This window comes from Camelus bactrianus, chromosome 29, assembly GCF_048773025.1.
Source record: "Camelus bactrianus isolate YW-2024 breed Bactrian camel chromosome 29, ASM4877302v1, whole genome shotgun sequence".
In the NCBI taxonomy this organism is placed as follows: Eukaryota; Metazoa; Chordata; class Mammalia; order Artiodactyla; family Camelidae; genus Camelus; species Camelus bactrianus.
In genome coordinates, this window is record NC_133567.1 from 20,180,993 (window position 1) to 20,208,420 (window position 27,428).

Here is a 27,428-nt window from a genome sequence, read left to right on the forward strand (position 1 = left end):
CTGAAGCTGATACAGGTGCCACGTATCCTCCTTGCCAGCTCCTTAGAGCCTTTTTCTTTTTCTTTTTTTTTCAATTTACTTAGTCTTAGCCTCTCAGTTTTCAGGGAACTCTTTCAGGATACAGAGGGCAGAGTAAACAACAAAGAAAAGAACCCAGTGCACATTGTGATTCTGAGAAAACCCCCCTCTGTGGGTTTCAAGCATGGGGATGGGGAGAGGGGAGAAAGAAAAAAGAAAATTGTGTAACCAGCTCTCTACAATGTTGAAACAAATTACTCCAGATATTAGAAATAGAGATCCTTTTAGCACATTGGGTTCACATAGATTCTTCTTTTTCCAGCTGAGGATTCAGACTGGCTCTGCTGGGTAGATTAGCTGACTGACTCACTGAATCTCCAGCATCTGTACTTAGCACACCCACGACAGTCCTTGTAACATGGGCATCGTGGCTCTCCAAGGGAAGTCTGTAAGGAAAGCTTGAATTAGCCAGGCGATGAAATATGCTCTGGAAAAGGACAACTTCTCATGAATTCCTTCATTTGATGCTGAAAACACGAAGAAGTGGTGCTATTCACAAATAGCTCATGTCCAAAGCATAAATGGCCTGTCGGTGAGGTTTTAGCGTGTCACACGGTGCTGCTGGTAGAAACTCACTCAAGAAACACCTATGTCTCTGATACTGTGTTGCTAGAAATTCTATCACAAATTAGGAACTGAAGTGATGGGGAAAATGTAAACCAAACATGAAAAATAAATTCATTTCATTAGTAGGTCCTATAATAAATCCAGAGAAGCCCAAATAAAATCAGGCAATGAATATTTTGAAAAATCATGTCATTTATCTAATTCATAAGACCCAGGCTGTCAAACTTCCAGGAACATAACTGAGAATGTGAAAGGCGATGCCTTACTTTCCGGAAACCTAATTTTTGAAGCTATTGAAATAAAATAAAAGCTGATTTTATTAATTAAACTCTGTTAAATTAAAACAAAACTATTTCTCAATTGATCTTAAATTAACAAAACCAATGTCACACTTTTTATCACATGCTAGTATATGGAATACCTTAAACACAGATTCCCATTTTAAAATGTTTTAAACTCCCTTTTCACTTAGTTTTCTTGAGAATTTGTTTTTGGGGGACAGGGAATATAAGATAGAGGCACTTAGGGGATATTCTCCGAGTAGCACTTATGTTTTCCTGGTCAAACAAAGTAATTAAAAGAACTCACAGGTTTCAGTGCTAGATTAGATGCTGAGGTTAAAAAATGGGGAAGAGTGAATGGGAGAATGAATGAATATGGTCAGAAAAAAAGAGGGGACATGGTAAGTGTGAGCCTAAAGATGCAAGTTTTATGAACTGATGATCCTTTCTGAAGTTTATTTAAACACACAAAAAAGACTGAGTGTTTGAAGGACTGTATGAGGCCCCCTGCACGATTATAATACAAGTTTCTTCTCAAACTTCCCTTCTCCCTTGACAAATTACATTGTGCACAGCCTTTTGTTTTGTTTTGTTTTCATTTTACTATTTTTGAACAATAACAAAAAACAGTAGGAGTGTGTTTTGATTCTGCAGCTGCGGGGGTATTGTTCCCGCCTGCCTGATGCGATGAGGGATGCTGAGAATTCAACCGGGCAGATGATGATGACTTCTGGCAGACAGCTTTAAAGAGTCCTCTGGGGTTTTGCGTAACTCCGGGCATGTTTTCCTGAACCAAAGGAAGAGAGTCAAGGTTTTATTATCTCACCTTTTGAGAGATGGCCTACAGTCCTTACAGATGCAGAGTGACTAGAGCTCGGAGGATGATTGTGTATTGAAAGAGCTAATAGGGCTGCTTGATCAGAAGACACAGGGTAGAGATGGGGTAGTCGTCAGAGGGAAACAGAGAAATTGACTTGTGGTGGTGTTATTAGACAAAACAAATGGCAAACTACTATAGATAAAATAGGTAAGCAACGAAGTCCTAAACAAACAAAACAAAACAAAAAAATGAAATGGAAATACTTTCTGATGTGACTATAAAATGAGACAGACAAAGGAAATCTTTAAAACAGTAAGATGTAGGCGCTCGACACTTTTTTGGCATTTGGGAAGGCAACATTGATATATTTTCTCAAAATGGTAGGAAAAGAAAAAGCGTGCCAAATTTTTTCTGTGTTTTCTAGACTTCTTCTCAGCAGTGGCATGGAAATCATCCAATCAACAGATAGAACCTCTTCTGTTTATGAACTGAGACACTCCAGATACAGTTGGCAGGAGCAAGAGCTCACCTCCAATGTGGGGGCTTCGAAGTGAATTTTAAATCTCCAGAAACCTCACCTTCCCCCAAACCCCTCCACCACCAAAGGCCAGTCCTCAGTATGAGTGTTAATAGTGAATTAGATGGATCCATAGTCTCTTTATGGCCCTTTGACCCTCTCTTATTGGTTAATCACAAAAGGATACTTTGTAGGAGAAAGCCAGGCACAATCAAGCCCTGTGGCAGGGGGTAGACTCTGGGTCAAAGGGTGAATCACAACACATGCTCGAAGAGAACAGCGGTTCCAGACGGAAGTGGGTGGGATATTTAAACGCTACAAAAATTATTTTTGAATAGTTCCTGCTTCTCCATTACCCTCTAGGGAACGTAAATTTTGGAATTCTGTATTAATCCAGCCTTAGCGGGAGAAATATCTCACACACTTTTGTTTCTGGGAAATCAAATCTGGAAATTATCATGGTGAGCTAGTAGAGAAATGATACAGCATTATTTTATCTCCTGAAAAAGCATGCCTGAGCCTGAGGTTCTGTTCAGATAAAAATTGGCCAACAGCCAATTCATTGGTTCTACACTAGTTCTCCCAGGTTGTGGAAAAATTCCAGAAATGACAGCTTTTTTCCTGCGCTGGGTTATCAGGTATGGACTCCACCCTGCTGTTCTGTTCCAGTGGTTCAGTTACTGGGAAAGACTACAAAGAGCAGGAGCAGAAACATTTACTTGCCTTCTCACCAGCCTTTAATTATGTCTCTAAAATGGAGCCAAGGCATGAAAACCCTTTGGGTGGATGTAATCTGCTGGAGCCCATTGCACAGGCGAGGTCCACGAATGCACTGAAATGGTGTGGAGAGTTTTATGAGTGTAAACATATGTACATCCCTTTCTGTGGGAAAGAGTTTATATTTTTCATCAGCTTCTCAATGGAGCGCTGACCCAGGAAAGTTTAAGAACTATCATAGAAGATTTAAAGCTTTGGGTGAGTGACTCTGCTCTAAGGGAAAGGACTGTAAAGGAAGAATTTGTAATGAACACAGTTTGATAATGTCTTCTAGTGCAACACCGCATAAAACTGACACTCCAACATACAATCGTGATTAGTTTGAGTCATACTGCAATATGCACGGTCACTTGGCTCCTGAATTGTGTGCAGAACTACATGTTGATGTAATTTGCACAGTTTCAGACACTTAGGGGAATGGAGGCTGATCTGATGCCTTACTGAAGGTTACTTCTCTAGTTAAGGACGTTCTTAAAAGTGGTGGGACCTGAGTAGTGTGATTTAAGGGAAGGAGTCTTGATGAAATAAAAATGACCACTCCTCTTATGTTGGTTTAAATGATTGCTTTTCTGATACCTAGAATGATGAAGAAAATGGAGCCAGAAAATGATTAAAGCTTTAAACAGATTAGAAAAAGTCCAACGTCCAGCCATTCATTCAACATGTATTTACTGAGCATCTACTTTGTTCTGGACCGGAAGCTGGATATGCAAAGATAATAAAGGCAGACAAGATTCCTTCCCTTAAGACTCTGCATGCTGCTGGGGAGACAGGAAATAAACCAGTAAACAAAACACAGAATAACAAATAGTAAAAGCCCTAAAATAATTAAATCAGAGGCTAATAAGAATAACAAGGGGTCTCGACTTCAAATAACGTGTTCCAGGAAGGTGTCTCTAAAGGACATCATTAAGGCAGAGACTTGAGGAGAAGACACCAGACTGGGAAAGAAGAGGGAGAAGGTAATTGCAGACATGGAAACAAAGATCTGGGGCAGAAAATATGTTGACATGTTCAACATACATGGTAAGGTTAACAATAAGAACCACCATGTTTGTGGCACGGTCCTCTGAAAAGTCTCCCTAGTTTAGAATGGTGACCCAAGCTGCCTCATGTTCAGTGTAGCTTCCATTATTTTTTGAATTAGTTAAATAACATCATTAAAAAGCAGACCAACACCAGGTACCAAAGCTTTGATGACTGCGATCAAATATATAGAAGCTGCTAGAACAACGTATTTCAATAGCGTATAGAACAAATTACTGAAATGTAAAGAGTAAAAATCCTAGGACATGATTCATTTTTAAGCTTATCTAAGTAATCCTAGCTGTTTCCAGTTTTTAACTGAGTGTTCCTAAAACAGATCTCGCTTTAATTTAATGGAAATGCTGTCTCTCCCATATTGAACGGGGAATGTGTTTAATTCCTAATTGGAGGAATTACCCATTCCTAGTTCCGCTGGATTTACAGCAGGATTGTTTTCTCCATCTTGAGTGTCTGGCGCTCTCACAGCCTGAACCCCCAGGGAGTCCTGCCCGGCTACGTCGGGAAATCACGTCTAGCAAGCACATTGCTGTGCGTCAGCCCTTCCGTGCTTTCAGGGCATCCCCTCACTTACAGAGGCTTAAGATATGGTTTGGAACCTTGACCACCGCTTTTGTGTGCTGACCCTTTCTTCAGATATTGAGGAAAACATTTTTATCAAGAAGGTTTGCATTCCCAAACTCACTCAGTAACTTCCTAAATGGTCAAATCACCTTTCACCTTGAAACTCTCAGGGGGGAAGAGGGGGGAGACGAAAGAGATTTCATAATGAAATGTGTCATTTTAAAGATGTTCTGATTCTTTTGTCCTTTAATGGATGATCTGCCCAAGGAGTGAGTACAGTTTGAAACAGAACCCCTAGGCACAGAGGCTACGGTTTCCAGGGAAGGATTTGACATTTCGCCGGAGCCGTGTGGCTCTCATACCTGGTGGGACATGAGCTGTCAGCTCAGGCAGGTCAGTGACCAGGCCTGGCAATGGCTCTGGAAGAGAAACTTCTCTTGGAAATAGTTGCTTGTCTTTTCCCAATGAGGAACTTCCAAAAAGTGAAGTTGCAAGTTTCCTATGTGGGAAGGATAATCTATGTTTGGAAAAACTTGGACAAATGCAGAAATATAAATAAAGCAAAGGTGGCTTTTACCCAGAAAGAAATATCTTCAGAAAAGACAGTGATCATAGCCTATCTGATTGTCTGAAGTGAAACTGAGGTGGACTAGGTAGAAAGGGGTGCTGAAAATTTCCTAGAAGACTTAAGGGCGGGGCTGTGCAGCTTGACTGCCTGCCCCCCAGCTGGTTCCTACTGATGTGCTTGTGAGAACTGCCGGCAGGGAAAGCACTTAGAGGAGCACAATTTGTCTTCCTGTCGTCCCTTGCTCATGATTATGTTTAGCTTCTGATCAGGAAGAGGCTGAATATCTTCAAGAAAATCTAATAGATTTATTTATACATCCCTTTCCTCGGGGGATGAAATCTTAGATAAGGTGGCCACAAATTATGTAATCAATTTTCCATCAACTTTTTCCCAGTGACTTCTACATCTATTTTGTGTCCTAGATTTCCTCTCCTCACCTGCCTTTCTGTTTTTAGATCTTATGTCCGATCATAGTGGCATAGTAGCAAAAGGAGCACTAAACTTGGAGTCAGAAAACTGGTTGTGTGTGATTTGGGAACATATCACTTAACTTTCAACAGCCGTAATCTCCTAATCTTATAAAATGAGAATTGTAACACCTACCTGTGTATCAAAGATACTTGCAAGCATCAAATGGATATTATTATGAAAGTCTTTTGTGGGTTGTAAAAGCTTAAATGTCGATTGTTATTTATTTGTCTTACATTGGCTTCAGGGAAGAGGGTTGATTCTAGATTGTTAATTTCTCAGATGTTGTGGAGATTTAGCGATGAAAATATCAAAAAAGATTAATGTTCTAAATTTCTCTGTCAGCAGTATGAAATATACTTTAGGAGGGCACAAGAATCACCTGGAAGGTCTTGTTAAGTACAGGTTCTGATCTGGTAGATCTGGGTGGGGTCTGAGAGCCTGCATTTCTGCAAGCTCCTAGGGGAGCTCAAACTGCTTTTCCATAGACTGACTGCACATTGAGTTTCAAGGGATCAAAACGAATGAGGAAATGGGAGGAGGTAACACAAGGGAGGGGAGTGATGAAGGCAGAACCTTTGTGTCCTCCATCCTTGCCTCTTGGTATCATATTGGTGAAATGAGTTAATGTAATAGTAGCTTAAGAAATCTTTCTGCTAATACTGTTAAGTATCTGAGCATGGTTTGCTGTTCTTAACTAAGCGTATTTCTCAGGGAGTTAATTTAGCACAAGAGATACATAGAAGAAACTGTGGCACAATTAGGAACATGCCAGCCCTGCTTGTGATCTTCTACCTACATGGGAGCAAACGGGAAATTCAGTTTGTAGAAGAAGCAGTCTGTGTTCTGCCAACTGGGAGCTGATCCAGTGAAGATAAGATCATTAACCTCTGTGAACTTAGCCATATTTAAAGAGTATACTCTTGGGACTCTAGGATAATGGATAACATGTCTTGATTGGACATTGTGAACTAAAATCCTTGTCATTCACATTTAGAACCAAATGACTTCCTTCTGGCATTTGCACAGTGATTTGGTGGCCTGCCATGAGTGAGAATAATTTTCCGTGTTTCTGAGTTGACGCCTCTGATTTATAGCTATTTGTAAAAGCTGGCCCTCAAAAGGGGTGGAAAAGTCAAGAAGGAAATAACTTTATGACAAATGACTCCAAACAAAGGGCCGATGATGAAATTCTTGAAATACTGCAATAATTCTGTAAAGGCTTAGGTTTATGGTATATATGTGTTCTTGAGCCAGTTCAAATATGCAACCATTGCCCTTTTTTTTGAGATAAAGTGCTGTCTTTGTTACGGAAACGACAGGCCAGCAAAGAAACAAGCACCACTCGGAGGGTTGGAGTACTCAGATGTATTACGCCGGCGGGCTCAAAGGGGCTTCTGCTCCGAAGCTCTGAGCACCTCCAAGACGTGCGCATGAGGTTTTATAGGGTAAAGTACAAGCTTGGGGTATTCGGCCAATAGGCATGGAACAGCTTTAGCAGCATTATCATCACAAAAGTGGAGGTGGGGAGGCAGCAAAACAACATTCCAAAGCCAGATATGTGTCTTTGAAAATCCAGCTGGCTAGCAAAAAAACATGAACAGCAAACCAACACTAATTAACTTAGATTTACAAGTTAGTCCAGCAGAACTCAGATCAGTATTCCAATACTTAGACTTGTGAGTTATCTTGTTAGCCCAGCCCAGCTTTTCCTTCACATCTTGGCTCTTTGTTGGCTACCAAAATAACCACTCCTAAAAATGTGCTGTTATGATTTGTAATATAGCTAAAAAGGCATAAAGTTTGCATAGGCACCATTGTCTAAGATTTGCTGCTTACCTAGTCACTCCACTTGGATCACCAGAATTTTGGTTAAAATTCCCTACAGGGGAACATTCAGTGAAATATCTATTTTACACCAATAACTGATAGGGTTCTTTGGCTTGTTGTTTTATGTTAAAAAAGGAAATCAGAAAAGAATTCAGTTTGTAAGTGAATCTCAACTACATATGTGGAGGTCAACTTTCCATGTCAGTAATTATAGACCTATGTCATTATTTGAAATTGCTGCATAATATACTCTTATACAAATGTTCTAAAAATCTGTTTTTTCCTTTATTTCTCTCACTGACACATTTTGAAAATTTTCTTAAACTTAGTTCTAGAAGTAGAAAAGAATCAAACAGTACAAAATTTTTGAAAGTGTTTTTAATAGCTCAGCTTAAGCTATTTAAGCTATTTTATAGTTCAGCTTAGCTTAAACTGACTAAAAAATGCAAGTTAGTAATCATATTTGATAGGCAAATGAGAGAAACCTAGTATGTGGCTGTATGTGTGGTGGTTATGAGCACTGGCTTTGAGGAAGCTTACCTGATTCAAATTCCTACTTGACAGTTGCATGACCTTGAACAAGGTCTTAACCACTCTATGCCCCAGTGGCCCTATTATAAAGCAGGAATTCTTTACAAGGACGTACCTGATAGGTTATTGTAAGAATAGAGTAGGATTATGTATACAATACACCAAGCAGAGTGCCTAGTTCATAGTACAAACTCAATAAATTATTATTTAACTTTCTTTACCTAGGCAGAGTAAAATAGAAAAGGGGAAATTGCCTACTAAAATTGCTCTTTATGTTACTCAGGAGAAGTGATAGAAATTTCCACAACTTTCCTCCCAAAACTATTTAAAAACATCCTAAACCGTTTTAAATTAATTTTTCCCTCTCCTTCATTCCATATATGTGGTTAAATTAATTAAACAAAGGGACCATTCGACTGAGGGGGTTCTAATGTCTTAGCAGCCCATGTAAACAAAACAGGCTAAACCTGTAAACATCTCAAGGTTAAGAAATCGGAACCTAAGGACACCCCATCACGAACAGCCAACTGGGCTTCTCCAAAGAAGGCAAGTGGTTAAGTTACAGCCAATCAAGTGCTTTCTTCACTTTGCTTCCACATCTTCTCTCTAAGCTCCTATTGGTGGAGGGCTCCCCACCACTTCCAGTTTGGTGCTACCCAATTAGAATCTACTTTTCTCCAATAAAATCTTAAAAATTGTAATATGCCTCAGTTTATCTTTCAGCACTGTTGGTATAGCATCCCTGCAGGAAGTGCTTTGATTTTTTGGCCAGTAAGGGACCAAATTATCTGAACTAAATTGCTTGGGACCTGCTCTTCACAAAGTGTTGTGGGTTCTGTCAAGTTATTTGCACTCTGCTTATTAATTTTTTTTTATTTTTTAAAATTTGTGGGGGTCATTAGATTGATTGATTGATTGATTTTTTTAATGAAGGTACTGGGGACTGAACCCAGGACCTCGGGCATGCTGAGAGTACACTCTACCGTTTGAGCTACACTCTCCCCTCTGCACCCTACTTTAAACTCTCAATATGGGCAGAAAGAAATCTTTCCTGTGCTCCATCTGATGCTTGGCAATAGACATTAAAAAAAAAAAAAAAAAGAATATTTTTAAAACACTGAAAAGTGCAAGCTAAAACAACTTAGTCTGCATTGTTATATAAAAAGGATTTTTCTCATTTCCAGAACTATCCTATTAATGTACATAGGTAAGGTGGCAGGGGTAAGTTTAATTAAATTATTTTTTTAAAAACTGAAAATATAATTTGATATTGGTTCAGCCTCCTCCTCATTAACTGACTCCTTCAGTTAATGTCTAATCATGTTGACTATTTAAAAAAGCAGAATTTGAACTTTGTACTTAAGTGGCTTCCCAGACCAACATAATTTGGTAAAAGCAGGAAAGACCCACACTGAGTGTCATAAGGGTTTCCACTTTATCAAAAAAAAAAAAAAAAAAAAAGGGGGGGGGGGGACCCTGCCTGATGTCCCTTTTATCCCAGAATGAGTTCCCTTGTACTTAGCCCTGATCTTGCCAGATCTGCTTGGTCATGACTGGTGATGAGACAGCCAGCCAAGCAGGTAGGAGACTATCATGAGCGTTGAGACCCCAGGGCATCCCGTTCAGTGATCACAAGGCAGGCAGGTAGCTCACCCTGCACAGCGGGCCCTGCTGAGCCGCACAGCAGTTGTCACACAGCTGTCGTCAGAGAACTGTTGTGTTACGTTATGTTATGTTGTGTTATGAATGCCCACACTATAGAAATGCAGTGAGGCAACGTCTAAGGTGGCGTCTTTGCCCTTCTGGTATCATTCTTAATAAAGAAGAGTGAATGGTAGAGCGGAGCACCACTCCACGTTCGTGCTTAAGCAGATCCTATCAACTACCTTCCTTAAACCTATCCTCAAAGAACAACATGAAACTCATTAACGTTTTAGTTTTGTTCTCAACTGACCTCCCTCAACAGTTATCTGCCTCCGCATCTCACCGCGCCTTGCACTCACTGAGGAGTTACTTGAAGGCTGGACCTTTTTCCCGTTCATCTTTCTTCAGTAAGAATGTTTGCTGAATGAATGTCTCCGCCCCTTGAATTTAGAGTGCGATTTGCTTGTTCAAGGTGGTGTTGTTAACAATTACTGTATAGAATTTTTCTATAATTTTATCACTGTATTTTTTGGGGTCAAGAAACCTGAGGAGGGGAAATTACTTCATGTTCTTCTAGCTTATGGATCGTACTTTTACTTTCTGAGTAAATACTACAAATAGTGATAGACTCAGTGGAATATTTGACGATGTTGCCTTCTTTCTATTTTCCCCAGGTAGATTTATTTTTCCTTTCTGTTCACCTGTGAGTTATTTCAGTGTTTCCGTGGGACTTATTTCAAATACCTTCTCTCCATTTCTCACCCACTACCTACTGATGACTGAAAGGAGGCAAAGATGCTTCAGTTTAAACATTCGCTGGTTGTAGAAAAGTCTGACCAAAAGTGACCTCACACATCTACCAGCTGACCCAATAAAATAGACATAAGTCAGCAGGAAGACTGAGTGGATTTCTGATGTGTCCTGCAGGAATTCTAGACACAGTTCCCCAATACACAGAAAACTGAAAGGAGTTTTCTTCTGTGCTTTTCTGACTATTTCCTGTGTCCTTCCCACTCAAATGTTTTTGCACTTGCATCAACAATTCAAAAATCTACAATCAACACGAAATGTCTTCAGTATAGCACAGGGAACTTTATTCAATATCTTGTAATAACATTTAATGAAAAAGAATAGAAAAACAAATATATGCATATATATGCGTGACTGGGACATTGTGCTGTACACCAGGGACTGACACATTGTAACTGTCTATACTTCAATCAAAAACAAAAAAAATAACAAATTAAAAATAAAATCAACATGAACTCTGTACATATTAGATACTGAGTGTGCAATTGGAAATGGTAGTTCGAATCTCTACTCCATGTTACACGTGGAAATAAATCTTAATCATATTACCAATTCATGGACTCGCCTGTCTTTTATGATTTCTAAACAAGAAAAATCCCTTGGCTTTCTTGTGGGATCAGGAATTTAACAGGAAATCTGTTAAATCAGGTATTTCACTATCTCTGGGTTATGCATGTGACTTACCAGAGAAACAGAGAAGCAGGACAGGTTTCCTGTTTATAGTTGAAAATTCCAGACCCAGCCACGTGAAGAGGAAAGAAGGGAAAGTTAGATGTGGCAGCCTGTTAAAATGGCATCTCGTTGTTTTTCATTGTCTGTAGAATTCCTAAGAAACGGATTTGCCTTGACTAGGCTGTGTGAGAATCTAACCATCTGTTTATTTTCAAACTCAGCATAGATGGGGCCGCTCTGTGTGCAGGGGACTGTGGTCAGAGCTGGCAAAGTGGAACTCATTCATGCATTTACTTCTTCAGCAAACATTTCCAAAGCCTCTTTACGAGTTGAACACTGAGCTGGAAATTTTTTAAATCAAAATATTTTAAATTAAAATTGTCTTCAATGGAGCTCTCAGACTGGAATTGTAGCTGTCGATAAAGTGCTACATTGCTGTGTAACACAGTGAAGGGAGTTATTAAATTCTCCTCCTCCGAGACAGGTCAGAGAATTCAGCAGGGGACTGATGTCTCCTGAAAGATGATAAGGAATCCACTGGACGGGAAATAGGGTGGGGTGGTGGGGGATAAAATTATTATCTCTGTCTACATGGAATTTCTTGAAGTTTGGAAAGCAGGCAGCTATCAAAAATAGAAAAGTTTGCATACATTGTAAGGTTATTTTAATATTAAATGGCCAATTATAGGCTATATCATGATCCAAAATTTAGAAATAATTCAGATCTTAGATCATCCAGATCAGAGCCCCTTTTAAAGATGAAGAAATGAGGGGGGAAGTTATAGCTCAGTGGTAGAGTGTGTGCTTGGCATGCACAAGGTCCTGTGTTCAATCCCCAGTACCTCCATTAAAGTAAATAAATAAATAAAAACTTAATCACCTCCCTCTCAAAAAAAAGAAAAAATCAGACAAAATATGGAGAAATGGGGACCATGCAATGGTAAAGGAGTTTCACGAGGTCACCCAGCTGTGGGGCAGTAGAACCAGGATCCAAGCCCATGACTTCAGATGCTCAGGTATCTTATCTATTCTGATTCCCTTTATTAGTGGAATCTATCAAGACAGTATATTTGACATCATTCACTTTATTTTTTTTTACAACTCATCATTTACAAACCTGATACATACATACAGTTTTATACACAGCCATTATTTGGAACACTGTTATACAAGAACAAAAAACAAAAATACCTGCATGTAAGTATTCATGTTTATGTATGACATAGGGACAGACATGCTAATAACAGTTTACGTATGAGTAATGCTTTACATTTTACAAAGCGCTTTCATAGGCATCACATATTTTGTCCTCCCACATCAAATGTGTAGGGTGGCCATTATCACCCCCATTGTACAAATGAGGGAATTGCAAGTTAGACTTTGTGACATAATGCTACACAGGTTCTAAGCAGCAAAGTCAAGGCTCCAATCTGCTTTTCCTCTGTACTTGCAGGATCCTTTCTATTACATTCCCATTGTTTCTCTAACACAGGAAATATGCACATATGCAAATATGCCTGCGCCTTCCCATATCAGTCAGGTATTTCATTAAGAGTCACGGTGACCTAGCAATTTTCTGGAAGCTTTCATGGACACAAAGCAACTTATGTGATATTACGTTCAACAGCATATGATCTAGCTGAGGAAGATGGGACTGAAATAAATTAATAAAAATCTAAATTTTTACCAGCTTTAAGGGTAGTAAATATTCTTCAGATTCCAAATTACATCAGGGAAATACAAGCCCGCTGGTGATTTACTCTGTGAATCCTAAAGTTGAATGCTATCATCGACTTACTGTACACTCTTTAACTTAATGCAGTGTATAATTACTGTATAATGTATACTGTATAATTAATGCATCATTAATAATCTGAAAAATGCAATTGTAGAAGACCAAGAATGAGTACCCTAAACCAAAGGCCAGATTGTGCAAAAATTCACGTCCATCTCAACTTTCAACAAGGGAGTGATATTATTCAGTCTTTTTAATGAATGTGAAACTTAGACTTGTCACAGATCCAGTTTTCAAAGCCTTTTAACTGCAGAAGCATCAATCCTTTTGTCCTGCTGGGTTATTCACCTGGCACTGGTAGACCAATTAAAGCTGTTGCTCAACAGTCAGTTACTTAGGGGAGGATTTTATGCTTCAGTTGGTAGTGCCCAAATTCCAATCAGCATAACTGGGACCTGAGAATTATCCATTCCATCACTCATCTTTTTTTTTTTTAATCGATAGAAAAATAGGAAAAACGCTTTTCCAAAATTTAGTCCCAAATTTGAGTAATTTGACCTTACTTTCTAAATTCTGCTGAAAGATGATTTACATTTTGTGAAAGTTTATCCTTATTTTATTGTTTTGTTTTCCCTATTGACCCACATTTTGCTATTTTTAAAACTCCACTTTTCCATATGTCATGGATAACGGCCAAGTATGTTGCCTCCCATGGAAATAACAAAGATAAGAGGTAAACACTTGCTTCCCTAACAAAGGACTTGATTACATCTGAGTTGATTTTATGGTAGTATTTCCACTACTTTTTGTTACTGAGGGTTACCCTAGGGACATTTGGTACTCCTGACTTTGATGACCTTTCACTCCACTTTAGTTGAAAGCCACATAAGAGACTACATTAAATGTCTAATTTTGAAAAACTTTGGCACAGTGGCAACCTGGACACACCCTGGAATTTCCTGGGGTGTTTTAAGAAAACTGCTGATGCCTGGGTCTCACCCATCACCCATTGATTAGGGCTCAGTGGGTCTGTGGTGCAGTCTTGATACTGGGATGTTTAAAAACTTCCAGATGATTCTAATGTGCAGCCGTATTTAGGGAATGTACCACCATGTTTAGAAGAAATTATCCAAAAGCTAAGCCAGTGTCTTTTAAAGAAATCACCAGGTAAATCTTTAGCCAAGAATTGGAAATATACCAGTCAACATGAAACTAAGACTTACTAATAAAATCCATGTGCTATATTACTTCTAGGCAGTGCTTTTGCTAGTGAGTGTTTAAAACCATCTCCTCAAGGAACAAATCTCTCATTGGTTGTGTTTTGCTTTTTCCCCTGGTGTAAATATTCTCACCACAGCTGATTTCACATTACCAAGGGTTTAACAAACAGCTTGCCGAATTCCTGAAAATCCAGCTATCAGGTCTTACGAGACAATTGGAGCCAACTCCAGCACACTGGAGGGTGACTTCTAGGAGAATTAACATCACGTAAGGTGCTCGTCCTTTGGGGATTAAATGCATTTATTTAGGATTTGTTTTGGTTAGAGTAGATAATCATCAATTGCCTTTTTAAAAAGTTGCTGAGATTAGCAGAGTTATGTAGCAATGTTTGATGGCTTTTCTGTGGATTTGTCTTTTTCCATATATATATATATATATATATATATGTATTTTGAAGTGTAGTCAGTTTACAATGTTGTGTCAATTTCTAGTGTATCGGTGGATTCATCTTAATAGGCTTCTTGATTGTTTTTATTTTTATGAAAATAATATTCTTAATAAAGTTAGTCACTTGGTGTGCAAATCAACATCAACAGCTCTGAGATCCTGTGAAGTTCTTTTTATTTTGAGTTATAATCAAATGATCTATTTGAATATCATGTGCATCACTAGATAAATAATAATAACAAAAGACAATTCTATCCTGCTTTTCCTGTGCCAAGCACTGTTCTAAGCACTTGTATTAACTTATTTCTTACATGTATTCACCTATTTCTTACTCCCAACTCTTTGAGGCATGTTCAATTATTATCTCCATTTTTTCAGCTAAAGACCCTGAGGATCTGAGAGGTTAAGTAACTTGCCCAATGGCACACAGCTAGCAAGTAGCAAACTGGAATTTGAACTAGGCAGTCTGACTACTTCTACCCAGCTTATATCAAAAATAATTAGAGAATCCAAATTATTTTCTGAGACTATTTTTATATACTGCAGAACTCGTTTTTTTTTTTTCCCCCCTCCTCTCTTCTGGTTGTTTGAAAATCTTTTTCAAATCTAGCAATATGTATCACCTGCTGAAATAATTATCTTGTCTTCCTCATTATCAGTGTGGTTCCACTTTTCCTGTTATGAAAGCAAAAGTACCCATGATTTTTGTATAATACTGCCACTATATTTAATGAGGAATGCATTTTATAGTGAGTCATATTACCACAAACCTCTAAAAATAGCGCCATAGTTTTTAAGTGCTCCTTTTTATGGCTTTATCCGGCTGGAGCCAAACACACACACACACACACACAAACACACACACACACAAACACACACACACACATACCCCTTGGTTATGATGCCTCCCAGACACATGTTGACAAAATGCCCAGAGGCGGAGAGGGACTTATCAAGTGTAGCCTGAAAGCATTTGCTTGGAAATAACTTCAAACTTGCATAAAATTTCAAGAATCAGACTAATTCAAAGAAAACACATAGAACTTTTACTTAGATCTGTCCTTAAATTTTATCCCATTTCCTTTATCAATTACTCTCTCTATTTAAGTGCATAATGTGTATCACACACACACACACACACACACTACGTTTTTCTAAAATTTTTGAGAGTAAATTATATACATTCTGGCTTATTACCCCCCAAATTGTTCAGTGTATATTTCCCCAAAATACAGAGATTCTCTTACATAATCATAACACATTTCTATTTAATTTACCACCTAAGATCCAACTTACGGATTAACCTAATGTTGTCCTTTGGAGCATTCATTTTATCTCTGGTACAGCGTCCGGTCTGGGAAGACTTACTGCATTTAGTCATTGGGTGTTTTTAATATAATTTAATCTGGAGCATTTCCACAGAGCCTTTGTTTGCTGTGACACTGACATTTTTGGAGAATTCAATCAACACCCCCTTCCCTTTTTTACTAGAACATTCCTCATTTGGAATTTGCCTGCTGTTTCCTTATGATTAGAGCCAAATAAGGATTCCAGGCCAGGATGCTGCATAAGCCATGTTGTCTCCTTCTCTGGGTATCACTTTTGAAGATGCGTGGTTTTCACATACCCTCATTGGTGAGGTGGGTTTTGATTAGTCAGTCACGAGCTTGTCCACTTTTTCCACTGCGTGGTTATTATTTTTTCCCTTATGATTAATAAGCAATTTGTATAGAGATATTTTAAGACCAAATTAATATCCTGCTCCTAATCAAAATTTAACTCTAGCTTTGGCATCCATTGACAGTTCTTGCCTGAGCCAGTGTTTACCATGATGTTTGAAAAATGATGATTTTTCCAATTCCAGTACTTTTTCCACATTTAAATTTCAGTCTATGGCATTCTACTGTAAGGAAGACATTTCCCTCTCTTTCCTCTCCCTCTTTCTCTCTCATTCCCAGTATGTATTCATGGATTCTTTCCTTTTTTTCTGGGTGGGGAGGGAAGATTGAACACAGGACCTTGTGCATGTTAGGCATGCACTCTACCACTGAGCTATACCCTCCCTTCTAAGGTATTTTATTTTTTTTTTGTTTTGAGGGAAGATAATTAGATTTATTTATTTACTTATTTATTTTATTTTTTTATTTTTTAAATTAACTACTTTTTTATTTATTTTTAAAAAATTTTTAATGGCGGTACTGGGGATTGAATCCATGACCTCATGCATTCTAAGCATGTACTCTACCACTGAGCTATACTTTTACCAAAGGATTCTTATTTTTCTCTCAGTGTTTTATAACTTATATTTTCTGTATTATTTTGTTTCTCAAATTGTCCCAGGTTTGGCCCATTGAGAGCACCTTCAAGGTGACTCTGTCTCTAATATAAGGAGGGACACTTCCTTACTTTCTGGCATAACAAGATATTTTGGGCTTATGTTATAGCTATACTCTTATCTCACATCAGAATCAGCCATTTTTCCAAGGAACCATCGTTCTTTTTTGGTGGGGAACATATTAGACACCAAGCTCTGGGCACTGGGTGTACCCATTCATACTGAGGTGTCTTTGCTTCTCAGCTCTGTAGGCAGACAGAACTAAAAATATATATATATGTGTATCCACATACACATACATATGAATTTACATATATTCCCATCCATTCACATTTTGTTCCTTCTCACCTTCCCTCTTCTGTATTGTATGTTTCCGGAGGGAAAATTCCAGCTCCTAACAACATCAGTACATCTTCTCATTTGCTCAATCACGTAATATACCTGAAATAGTTTTATTCCTTGGGCGCAGTGGTCCCCTATTCCTGCCTGTCAAAAAATCTACTGGACCCAGTGATTCCATGCCTAGTTCTTTATTTAAAAGAAAAAGATTTCATATTTCCACAAACAGCCTTGTACAAGAATGTTTTATAGCAGCTTTATTCATAGAAGCTGAAAACTGGAAATAGCTCAGTTGTCTTAAGAGGAGAATGGATAAATTGTGATCTATTCATGCAATGGAACACTACTCAGCAATAAAAAGGAACAAATTACTGCAGCATGCAACAATATGGATGAATTTCACAAACAGTATGCTGTCTTTAAAAAAGCAACAGAAAAGAATACATAATGTATGCTTCCATTTGTATGAAGTTTGAGAACAGGCAAAACTAATCTACAGTGATAGAAACTACATCACTACTTGCTTTTCTTGTAACAAGGATAGAGCAGGACATTGACTGGAAAGGAGCATAAGAAAACATCCTGGGATTAGGGAAATGTACTTTGTCTGGATCAGAATGTGAATTATATGACTGCATTCATTTGTCATAATGGATCAAACTTTATCTTTAATATCTGCATTTCTCTGTCCATAAATTAACCCTCAATTTTTAAGTTGGCTGGAGCAGAGTAAAGCTAGAACTCCTTATTTTAAAACAGCTCCTTATTCTAGCTTGCCTCACTTCTGGTCCTCCTCCCCCATCATTCTCCTGGCCCCTGAAGGGATTTGAGTTTGCTACCCCAATCAATATACTTACTTCCTTTTACCATCCTACTCTTTCCTTTTATGACCATTTCAAACATACAAAGTACAACATAGGTTAGAATTTCACAGATAATTAAATGACATTATCAACCCTTTAGGTCTGCCCAATATACATACTTTAATTGAGTAGAGACTTGCATACCCATTGAAAATGTTTAAGTAACACTGAATTTTAGATTAATCCTCAGTTTAGGCATTTGCCTATCTGATCTATTAAGACAAAAGCAAAAAGAAACCAACAAACTGCAGTGTAGACAGGCTTCGCCAATGAAACAGTTGATTTCCAACTTCAAATGATGAAATGTCACTTCAGTGAGGAAATGATTTTCTCAGACCTTCTCATAAATTCTGGTGCAGACCACGTCCTTCATTTTACATTCCTTAAAAAAAGAGAGATTAACTAAATAGCTAAAACTCAAACTCGGGCACAACAAATTTGTAATTTATAACAGACATTGTAACAGACAATTTATAACAGACATGTCAGCAAACTCATAGGATTAAACTCAGAAAGAACCCAAATATCAGTGTGTCAGTTTCCGGTAATTCAGAATCACGACCATTGAAATAGGAGAAATGGTTTTAAAGTTGATCTACGTTATGGCACAGGTATTTTTTTAAGTGGCAAGTTTTTATGCATAAGTTGTACAGATTTAAATCTATTAAAATAGTTATTTTCAAAACTATCTGCACATTTGCATTATCTGGGGGAACACTTAAAAATACCGATGGCTCCTCCTCCCCTAAGAGATTTGCATTCAGTTGATCTGTGTTGGGGCCCCCATATTGGTATTTACTCCCCATATAAGTCTGTTGTGCAGCCAAGGATAAGATTCTCTGTACTGAAGGAAGAAATATTCAAAACACTACATGAATCTATTTATTATCAATGTCTATGTTAAATAGTAAGAATAGGACCTGAGACTTAAAAACATAGTTACAGGTCATCTCATATAACCTTTGCCATCATTTTTTATCTGCCAATTACAAGAGGTCTCCAATGAGCTCAGCTTGAATTATTGGCGTGGTTTAGTCCAAGTTACTATGGATTCTTGAAAACAAAACAAAAAACTGTAGATATCTACAAGTATTCAACAATGGACCCTTTGGAAATGTGCTTTGCTTTTAAAATTTAGACTTGCTTTTCTCTTTGTGAGTCCAAACTGATGAGGCTTATCCATACATTTTTTTATCTTTGCTATCATTTTTAGGTGTTGTTATTTCTAAAACAACAAATAGGCTTTGCCATTTCTGAACTCTTGAATCTGAAATTGAAGTAACTATGGCTGAGTCTTGATAGTTTAAATATCATCCAAACATTAATTCTGACTTTATTCTCAGCCATTCTTATCCAAGAAAAAAAAAAAGAATATTTTAAAAATAATATAACCAATTTTTTTAAATATAATTATTTCTGTATTTAGAGTAAAAATATTCTTACCACTACCATTTTTCCATCCACCAACTTTCTCTTTATTGTTGTCTCATTGTCATCCCATCTCTGTACTTGATTCAACGAGCCTCTCGACAAGGTTAAAATGCTCTGCAAAGACAGGTTCACACAATTGACTTGCTTGGACTTTAGTTGATTAAAGAAGCAGTTGATTCAGTACTGAATCATTTTCATGATAGATGTCTCATGAGGCACATTCATTTTCAACAGAATGGAGTGGTCTATCCTTTCAAATACCTGCGAGGGTAATCCTCTCTCTCAAAGCAGTGGATAGAACCAACTTCGAAGAGAAACAATAAAGTTTACCTTTGCTTTCCTATTGTCAGCTGTGGTTTCTTCGAATTCCTGGCCCAGCTTGAAGGAGATCTCTGTATTTTTAAAGGTACTTTCTGTTCTTATGGTTATAATATCCCCTTTCTTGCTGATGATCACTCTGGGTTTGGCCAAATTTCCCAGTTTTCTGGTGGCTAATCCGACGCCTGGAAATCAAGACAGTGTTAGAATTATACTGATCAAGAGAACATATGTGGAGAGACTATGGGTGGCCACATGTTACAGTCCACTGTGCCCCAGGTGTGGAGATGGCTCGTAGTATCACTTACTGCTAAGGACCTCTTCTCATGCTTCACCACCTAATGGAAACACATGTCCATGGACTTGAATATTTCAAGTTTTGTTATTACAAAAGTAATGTCTGCAGATTTTAAAGATAAAAGTGTTTAGCCTCAATATGCAAATACAAGTCATCTACTTTTACCACGTCCATTCTCATGCTCCATTAAAAACCACTAACTATAGCTTTGTATGGACCACTCCAGACATGTTTAGTTTGTATATATAAATGTTGGAGACATATTTTTCAAATGAGACCTATACATGCTGTTCTATGATTTTTTTCCCTCAATAACATGTTATGGATATAGGAAAAATCTCCCCTCCATATCCTTGATAGAATCTCATTGCTGAAATTTTGCTGTGGCCCCTAAATCTATCTGCACCATTTACAAATGATCGTAGAGAAATAAAATAATCTTTTAATTGAAGTATAGTTGATTTACAATGTTGTGTTAGTTTCAAGTGTATAGCAAAGTGATTTAGTTATATATATATATTTTTTCAGATTCTTTTCCATTACAGCTTGTTATAAATATTGAATATAGTTCCCTGTGCTATACAGAAGATCTTTGTTGTTGATCTACTTTATATATAGTAGTGTGTATCTGCTTATCTCAAACTCCTAATTTATCCCTCCTCCTGCCTCTCGCTTTCCCCTTTGGTAACCATAAGCTTGTTTTTCATGTTTATGAGCTTATTTCTGTTTTGTAAATAAGTTCATTTGCATCATTTTTTTAGATTCCACATAAAAATGATATCATATGATATTTGTCTTTCTCTGTCTGACTTGCTTCACTTAGTATGGCCATCTCTAAGTCCATCCATTTTGCTGCAAATGGCATTATTTTATTCTTTATGGATGAATAAATAAAATAATTAAAATTTTTTTCTCCATTTGGAAACAAAACAAAATTAGACTCAAGCAGTAATACTATATGACTTAAGATTATAGAAATACATATGCAGAAAAATAAAAGTGTCAAATGAGAGAGATATGTGAAGAAAAAACTACTTATATATAAATACATATAATTATAGTTATATATACATAAAGATGTGTGGAGAGTTAGAGCTAATAAGTAATTGTGAACTGTACTCTTTCTTCTAATTTTGATTGATCTTTCGTTATTTGATATGTTTTAAGACAACGTTTTTCAACTAAATTTCTTCAAAAGAGCCTAAGAATCTACATTTCGCCAAATCCCCAGGTGTCCTATGCACTCTAAACTTTGAAAATGACATAATTAGGGAGTCTTCCCTAGACTTCCTTATGGACTTTGTTATATTTTGCTTCTTCCTAAGCTGTAAAGTGAAATTCATAAGTTTAGCCAATCTTATAGTATAGATAGATATATTCCTACTAATTCCTGTGGTTTTTCAGGCAAACACGACATGATCTTGCTTATTTTATACAAAAATAGAATCCTTCTCGTAAGCTTTCTGAACAGATGAAGCTGCAGACACTTTGACGAGCATGGCAAACTGAGGTCATGGGCTCCACTCTCTACTTATTTATACAGCTCTGGAAATGTCTAAAGACTCTTCAGACCTGTTGTGCTCATATCTGTGGAACATTCCCTAGAAATAATATCAAATACAGTTGACGTACTAATGACTAGACTTTCCATCTCCATCCACTGTCGCAACTCCGGACAAGACTGATGTTAATGTGGCTGAGTTTGAATTCACTGACACAACCCAATTCTTTTTCTCTCAGTGACTTTCTTAGACTGTGAACATCCTGCTCTTTAAAGAATTTACTTTTTACAAACTGTATCTACATAATTATGCAATAACAGACAACCTAGAGGTAAAGAGAGAAAATCTCAGGTTTAGATAAGCATCCAAATTTTAAATTGAGGTTTTCTATTAACGTTAGTATATGCAACTCTTTATTTCATGAGCACATTAGTTCTTATACAACTGACTTTCAGGAAAGCCAAGAATGGATTGACTAAGCTTCTAAGATTTCTTTCTTCTACGTTTGAAACCAAAGCCCTATTGACATGAAACTGCCTTCGAAATTAGTGGGAGTTCCACACATTTAAGCAGCTCTTATTTTGAGTTGAAATCTATTAAAATTGCCACAAACAAAATGCAAATAAATTAGCTGATTGACACAACAGGAGATTAATTCCAGAAGAGGATTATACTTCAGCCTGTGCAAACTTTCGCAGACTCCTGGAAAAGGAGTTAGAAGGAAATAGTCACACATCTTTCTCAGAAAGGATCCTCTCACTTAGAACAGCAAAGAACATTTCTTACCCAGAGCTTTCATGTAATCATCAAAGTGCTCACTGGAGACAAGTTTCCAGGTGCCAAGGAATTTGTTGGTCATTGTGATGGGTGAGGATTCAACACAGTGGCAGATGAGATTCAGGAGACTTCAGTGAAACGCTGAAGCCTCAGAAGATTCTTTTCAAAGATGTCCAGAGCACGTGACTCTCACAGAGACCCAATGGGGAAAAGCAGTGTCAGGACTGGGCAATGAATGGCTCTTCAATCATCCACTAGGACAAAAGAAAACCCCACATAATGTCTCCTTCAGTCTCCAAAAATATTTATACAAAATCAACGACAGTACTACTTGAACCTTCAAATTTTTCTGACCCTACATTTTTAAGAAGCGTTTAGGTCCTTAATTCTTTAGGAAAAAGTCTATGAATTGAGTCTTCTAACACACTAAATTATATGACCATGAATGAATGAGTGTGTGTGTGTGTGTGTGTGTGTGTGTGTGTGTGTTTAGGCATCTCGCTCACTCTCAATCCTGAGTCTGCACAATTAAGAATTCTTATTGAAAGAGAAGAAAGAGGAGGAAAATGTCCACGAGAATGGTGCTAACCGCCTCAAATATGTTGTGGGAGAGAAATGCAGGGGAGCAGTGTGAGGACGTATTCATAGGTGAGGGAGGCTCAGCATAGTTCGCATATCCGAGGCCGGCAGAGTGGGCAGACAATACGGTCGGTCTCTCACAGCAGAGCACAGAAATCGCATTCATGGCTGAACAAGAAGCAGCCCTATTACACGCTCTTTGACCACAGCAAAGATTTTCATCTAAAAAAAACCTTAGGTTCGAATTAAGCAGGTTCTTGGCTAATACAACGACTTTTTAAGTCCTTTCAAGAAATCTCCAGTTTTATAAAGAGAAAGGATTTTCTATAAAAATAATACAAATGTATACTGGGAGCCCATTATGGACCAGTCACTGTGCTAAGTGCTTACTATGGATTATTTCAGTTAATCCTCTCAACAACTCCAGGAATAAGGCACTCTTATTATATGCATTTTACCAATGAGAAAACTGGAGCTAGGGAGGCTGGGTAACTTGCTCCCAAAACTTGAATAAGGAGAGGTAGTATTTCAGCCTGGTACTGTTTGTCAGTACATGAATGTTAGACCATCATCTCGTACTGCACCTGCTACACCTTCTGCGCTGGAGGCTCTGGCCAAAGGTCAGACAATACTGATGTCACCGTGACTGAATGGAGGCACTCATTCTTTGCTTAAAAAGCAAGAGAGGTGAAAAGTCAAGAGATGAGGCACCCAGGCTATTAGGATACATCAGAACCCCAGTCTTGGACCAAGGGGAGCAAATATAAAACCACTTCAAATATAAGTGTTACTCTTGGGTATATCAAGTAGCCGCCATATACTTTCCTAGCAGGGTTTCCACAATGACATTAATACTGGCCAGGAGACAACTGATATTACCAGGTTGTATATAATTAGTACACAGGTGGGCACTCTTAGCAGTAATGAAATCAACTCATGATCAATTTACTCATAACAGGTAGAATCACTGACCTTCGGGGCTCAGGTTACTACTGCCATAGCTGTACCGTAACCATTGCAATTATGTGGTTAGGGTCCACGTGGGGTCAAAAACGTAGAATCATACACAGTGGCCCAAGTGTCATCTTACGTTGCTCGTGCCTGGATAACTCAAGGTAGAAATGAAACGGTGAGGAGAGAAATTCCTAACCAGCTAACCCAATCTTGGACCCAAGAGCATGTAACTGGAGGGAGTACTCTGTACTGGGACAGAAGGAACAGCTTGAAAGAGGGGGCTTTTGATGAGTGGATGTGCTATTTCCTTATCCAAAACACTTTTAAAATGAACAATGCTATGACTTGTGTCTTCAAAAGTTTAGGTGTTCTTCCTAAATCTACAAAGAGCCCTCAAACCTTCCCACCTGAGCTGAACCCTCATACCTGGAGGAGCTCACCCAGGAGAGCTGCATGGATTTTCAGCGGTCCTTGTTTTGCACAGAGAAATAGATATTAAAATATACACAGTGATCTATATATTGGCAAGTTTTATAACTTTGAAGCAATTTTAGACAAAGAAAGGAATTTTATATTTTAGGCTCGTCAGCAATGTACCTGACTTCTGGAATTGGCCAAGATGAAACTCTGAGACCCATGTGTGAGTCACAGGCATGGATCAAAGCAGTGAGAGAAGATCCTGGCTGGAGACATTAAGTCACTCCCAGATAAGGAATTCATCAATATCCTAGTGAGAAAGGATGGGAAATAAATATCAGAACAACATTGTAATAAGACACATATACTTACATGTAAACTAAATGCTCATAAAGTGGTTCTAGGCACTCTAAGCTATAAGTTCACCTTTCACTGATTTTTTTGCCCTTATAAATTGTTAAGATCAAGGAAGCTACCTCAATCATACATTGAAAAGAACATCCAGAAGTCGAAACAAAATGGATAAGGAATGCTTGCTCTATGTAACATGTCGTGTAAATATCCCTTACATCTGTCTTCAAGCTATATCCAATTGTATATTTGGAAAAGCAATAATACTGCAGCATAAGAACAAAGAATTCATGATCTCCTACTTGAATGCCAAAGATCTGACTCCAATCCTTTCATTCGTTCAACTGCAAAAGTATTCAGTGCCTGCTTAGGGCTTCAAGGTGCTGGTTACACATCATTAAACAAAATTCCGTGCCCTCAGGGAACTTCCATTCTATTTGTGACTTGATAAAGGCTTGAAGCAAGAAATTTTAATTCCAGGGAGTCTGAAATTATTTGCAAAACAGAAATATTGTGATAATAATTGGAGGCAGGAAAATCACATAATATAAGACTAGGAAAAATAACCAATAAAATATGAAATAAACTTTAGAATTTTCGCTTCCTCATGATAGATGAGGAGGGTAAGCTACCTTTCCAACTGTGACATGTAGAAAAAATGGACAAAATTAAAAAAAAAAATTCTTCAAGATATCAGAGAGATAAAGAAGGAAAAGGAGGGAGGGTATAGCTCAGTGGTAGAGTATATACTTAGCATGCTTGAGGTCCTGGGTTCAATCCCCAGCACCTCCATCAAACAAAATAAATAAATAAATAAATAAATAAATAAATAAATAAATAAATAAATAAATAAATAAATAAAAAAAAAATGAAGGGTTTAGGGTTTGGGGAGAAAAGAGGAGCCAGATGAAACAGGCTTAATATTTAGGGCCACTGCCCTTCTAGGGATCTATGAATTCTGCAAGAGACAGATGAGAGGCAAAATCTGAGGGACACTTATGACACTGTTACACGTTTAGGGGAACAATGAAGGAGAGTCCTGGTTAATCATCATATTTTAGTTTGGGACTTTGAAAGGCTGCAACATAGGAGAAAAGACGAACTTGAAATAGACCTGGATAATACCAATTCAATTCTTAAAATTAGTTTAGTGTGATGTGGGACAGCTAGTGAACCTAGCTACCAGTCAGATACAAACATAAACACTCTGCAAAAGAAGATAACGTCACCCTAGATCTAAATTTATTTCTATTAATTTTCATACACAGTGCTAATTTTATAAATAGAACAAAAGAGGCAGGTAAATATGCTCAAAAAGCAAAAGAAACAGCAAACAACAGAAATAGATGATCAACAAAGCAGAAAATAATAAAATAAAAACAGGTATATTACAGAAAATATCATCAGAAGCAAAAGATTTTTAAAGTATAATAAAATTGACAAACCTTTATCAAGATGGATTTTAAAACAGAGAAGGCAAAATTTATTGATTGCAGGTATAAAAATGGGTATATTTCTATACCCTATAGTTATTAAAAACATCATAAGAAAATATTATGGACTACTTCATGCCAATAAATTTGAAAACTTAAAAGAAATTTTTAAATTTCTGGGAAAAGACAATTTACCAAAAATGATACAAGAAGTAAAAGTGCAAATACTCCCAAATCTATTAACATTGAATCTGTAAGTCAGATTTCTTTCACAGAGATGCTCCAGGACTCTAAGCTTCACCAATGAATTCTTACAGTAGTTAAGGAAAAAAGAACACCAACCTTACACAAAATATTCCAAAGAATAGAAAAGGAGGTACTGATTTCCACTCTGTTTCTAGCAAGGTCTTTGCACATAGCGTTCTCTTTTCCTGGAACGTTCAACTACTCCCATATGGTTCAACCTTAACTCTCAGCTCAATCATATGTCCTACCTTTGGGGTGACATCCTTTAGATTTCAATTTAATCATCTTTTGTATCACTGAACGGTTACTGTGATTAATTAATAAGTTAAATTTTATTAATTTTAGACATTATTTCATTACTATGTATGTCATCCATTGAAGTCTTGATTCCATGTACGTGGGGACAACATATGATATTACTCATGTGATATTCCAAGTTCTTAAAACCAGGCACATACAGAAGGCAATCATTTGTTAACTGAATGAATGAATGAATGAATGAAGAAAATGGAAATTTTCTATTTATGAGAGTTTTTCTTTGCATGTAATCATATAACAAATGTGGAAGCATCTAAAATTAGTGCTTATAATCAATAATATGATTCTCCTAAACTTCCTCTCTCCTCTCCCCTGCCTTCTCTTCCTTTTATTTTTATATAGCCTGGAGTCATGGAAAGAGCAAGGCTGTGGGCCACACCTACATGTGAAACTTAGTCGCCGCCCCTATGTCTTCATTTGGTCATTCCTTTGGTCAGTGGTAAAAGCAGGTAGTTCCTTCCATATTCAGGATGACATAATCTTATTACAAGACCAGGAAAGCGCATGTAAAATAATCCTAAGATTCACTGTACATATTCTTACCTGCATGCATGCAGATAATTACTCAACATAAATTTATTGAGAGCGATAACACTGGAGATACCATGGTAAGTGAAAAAGCAACAATTCCTGGCCTCATAGGCCTCATACTCCAGTTAGGAAGACATACATTAAACAGACACTTCAGAATAA

The 27,428-nt window shown here is 37.5% G+C and overlaps 1 protein-coding gene and 1 long non-coding RNA gene across 3 annotated transcripts in view; one reads left to right on the forward strand and one right to left on the reverse strand.

The window, feature by feature from the left end:
• LOC123615867 (uncharacterized) overlaps positions 1 to 27,428 on the forward strand; it is an 82,192-nt gene that overhangs the window by 25,099 nt on the left and 29,665 nt on the right. The window contains exon 4 of one of the 2 annotated variants that reach the window (XR_006723667.2): positions 2,171 to 4,027. The exons of the other annotated variant lie outside the window; for it this stretch is intronic. This is a non-coding gene — a long non-coding RNA (uncharacterized LOC123615867). Of the gene's footprint in view, positions 1 to 2,170; positions 4,028 to 27,428 lie in introns of those variants that run through there. 2 annotated transcript variants of the gene reach the window in all.
• Positions 1,542 to 27,285, reverse strand: PMP2 (peripheral myelin protein 2). The gene is made up of 6 exons (XM_045514204.2): positions 24,568 to 27,285; positions 22,447 to 22,691; positions 19,873 to 20,045; positions 19,555 to 19,656; positions 11,184 to 18,493; positions 1,542 to 1,713 (listed from the first exon to the last, which is right to left on the reverse strand). The coding sequence occupies exons 2-5, from the start codon at positions 22,517 to 22,519 to the stop codon at positions 18,443 to 18,445; spliced, it is 399 nt and encodes a 132-aa protein (XP_045370160.1). The 5' UTR covers positions 22,520 to 22,691; positions 24,568 to 27,285; the 3' UTR covers positions 1,542 to 1,713; positions 11,184 to 18,442.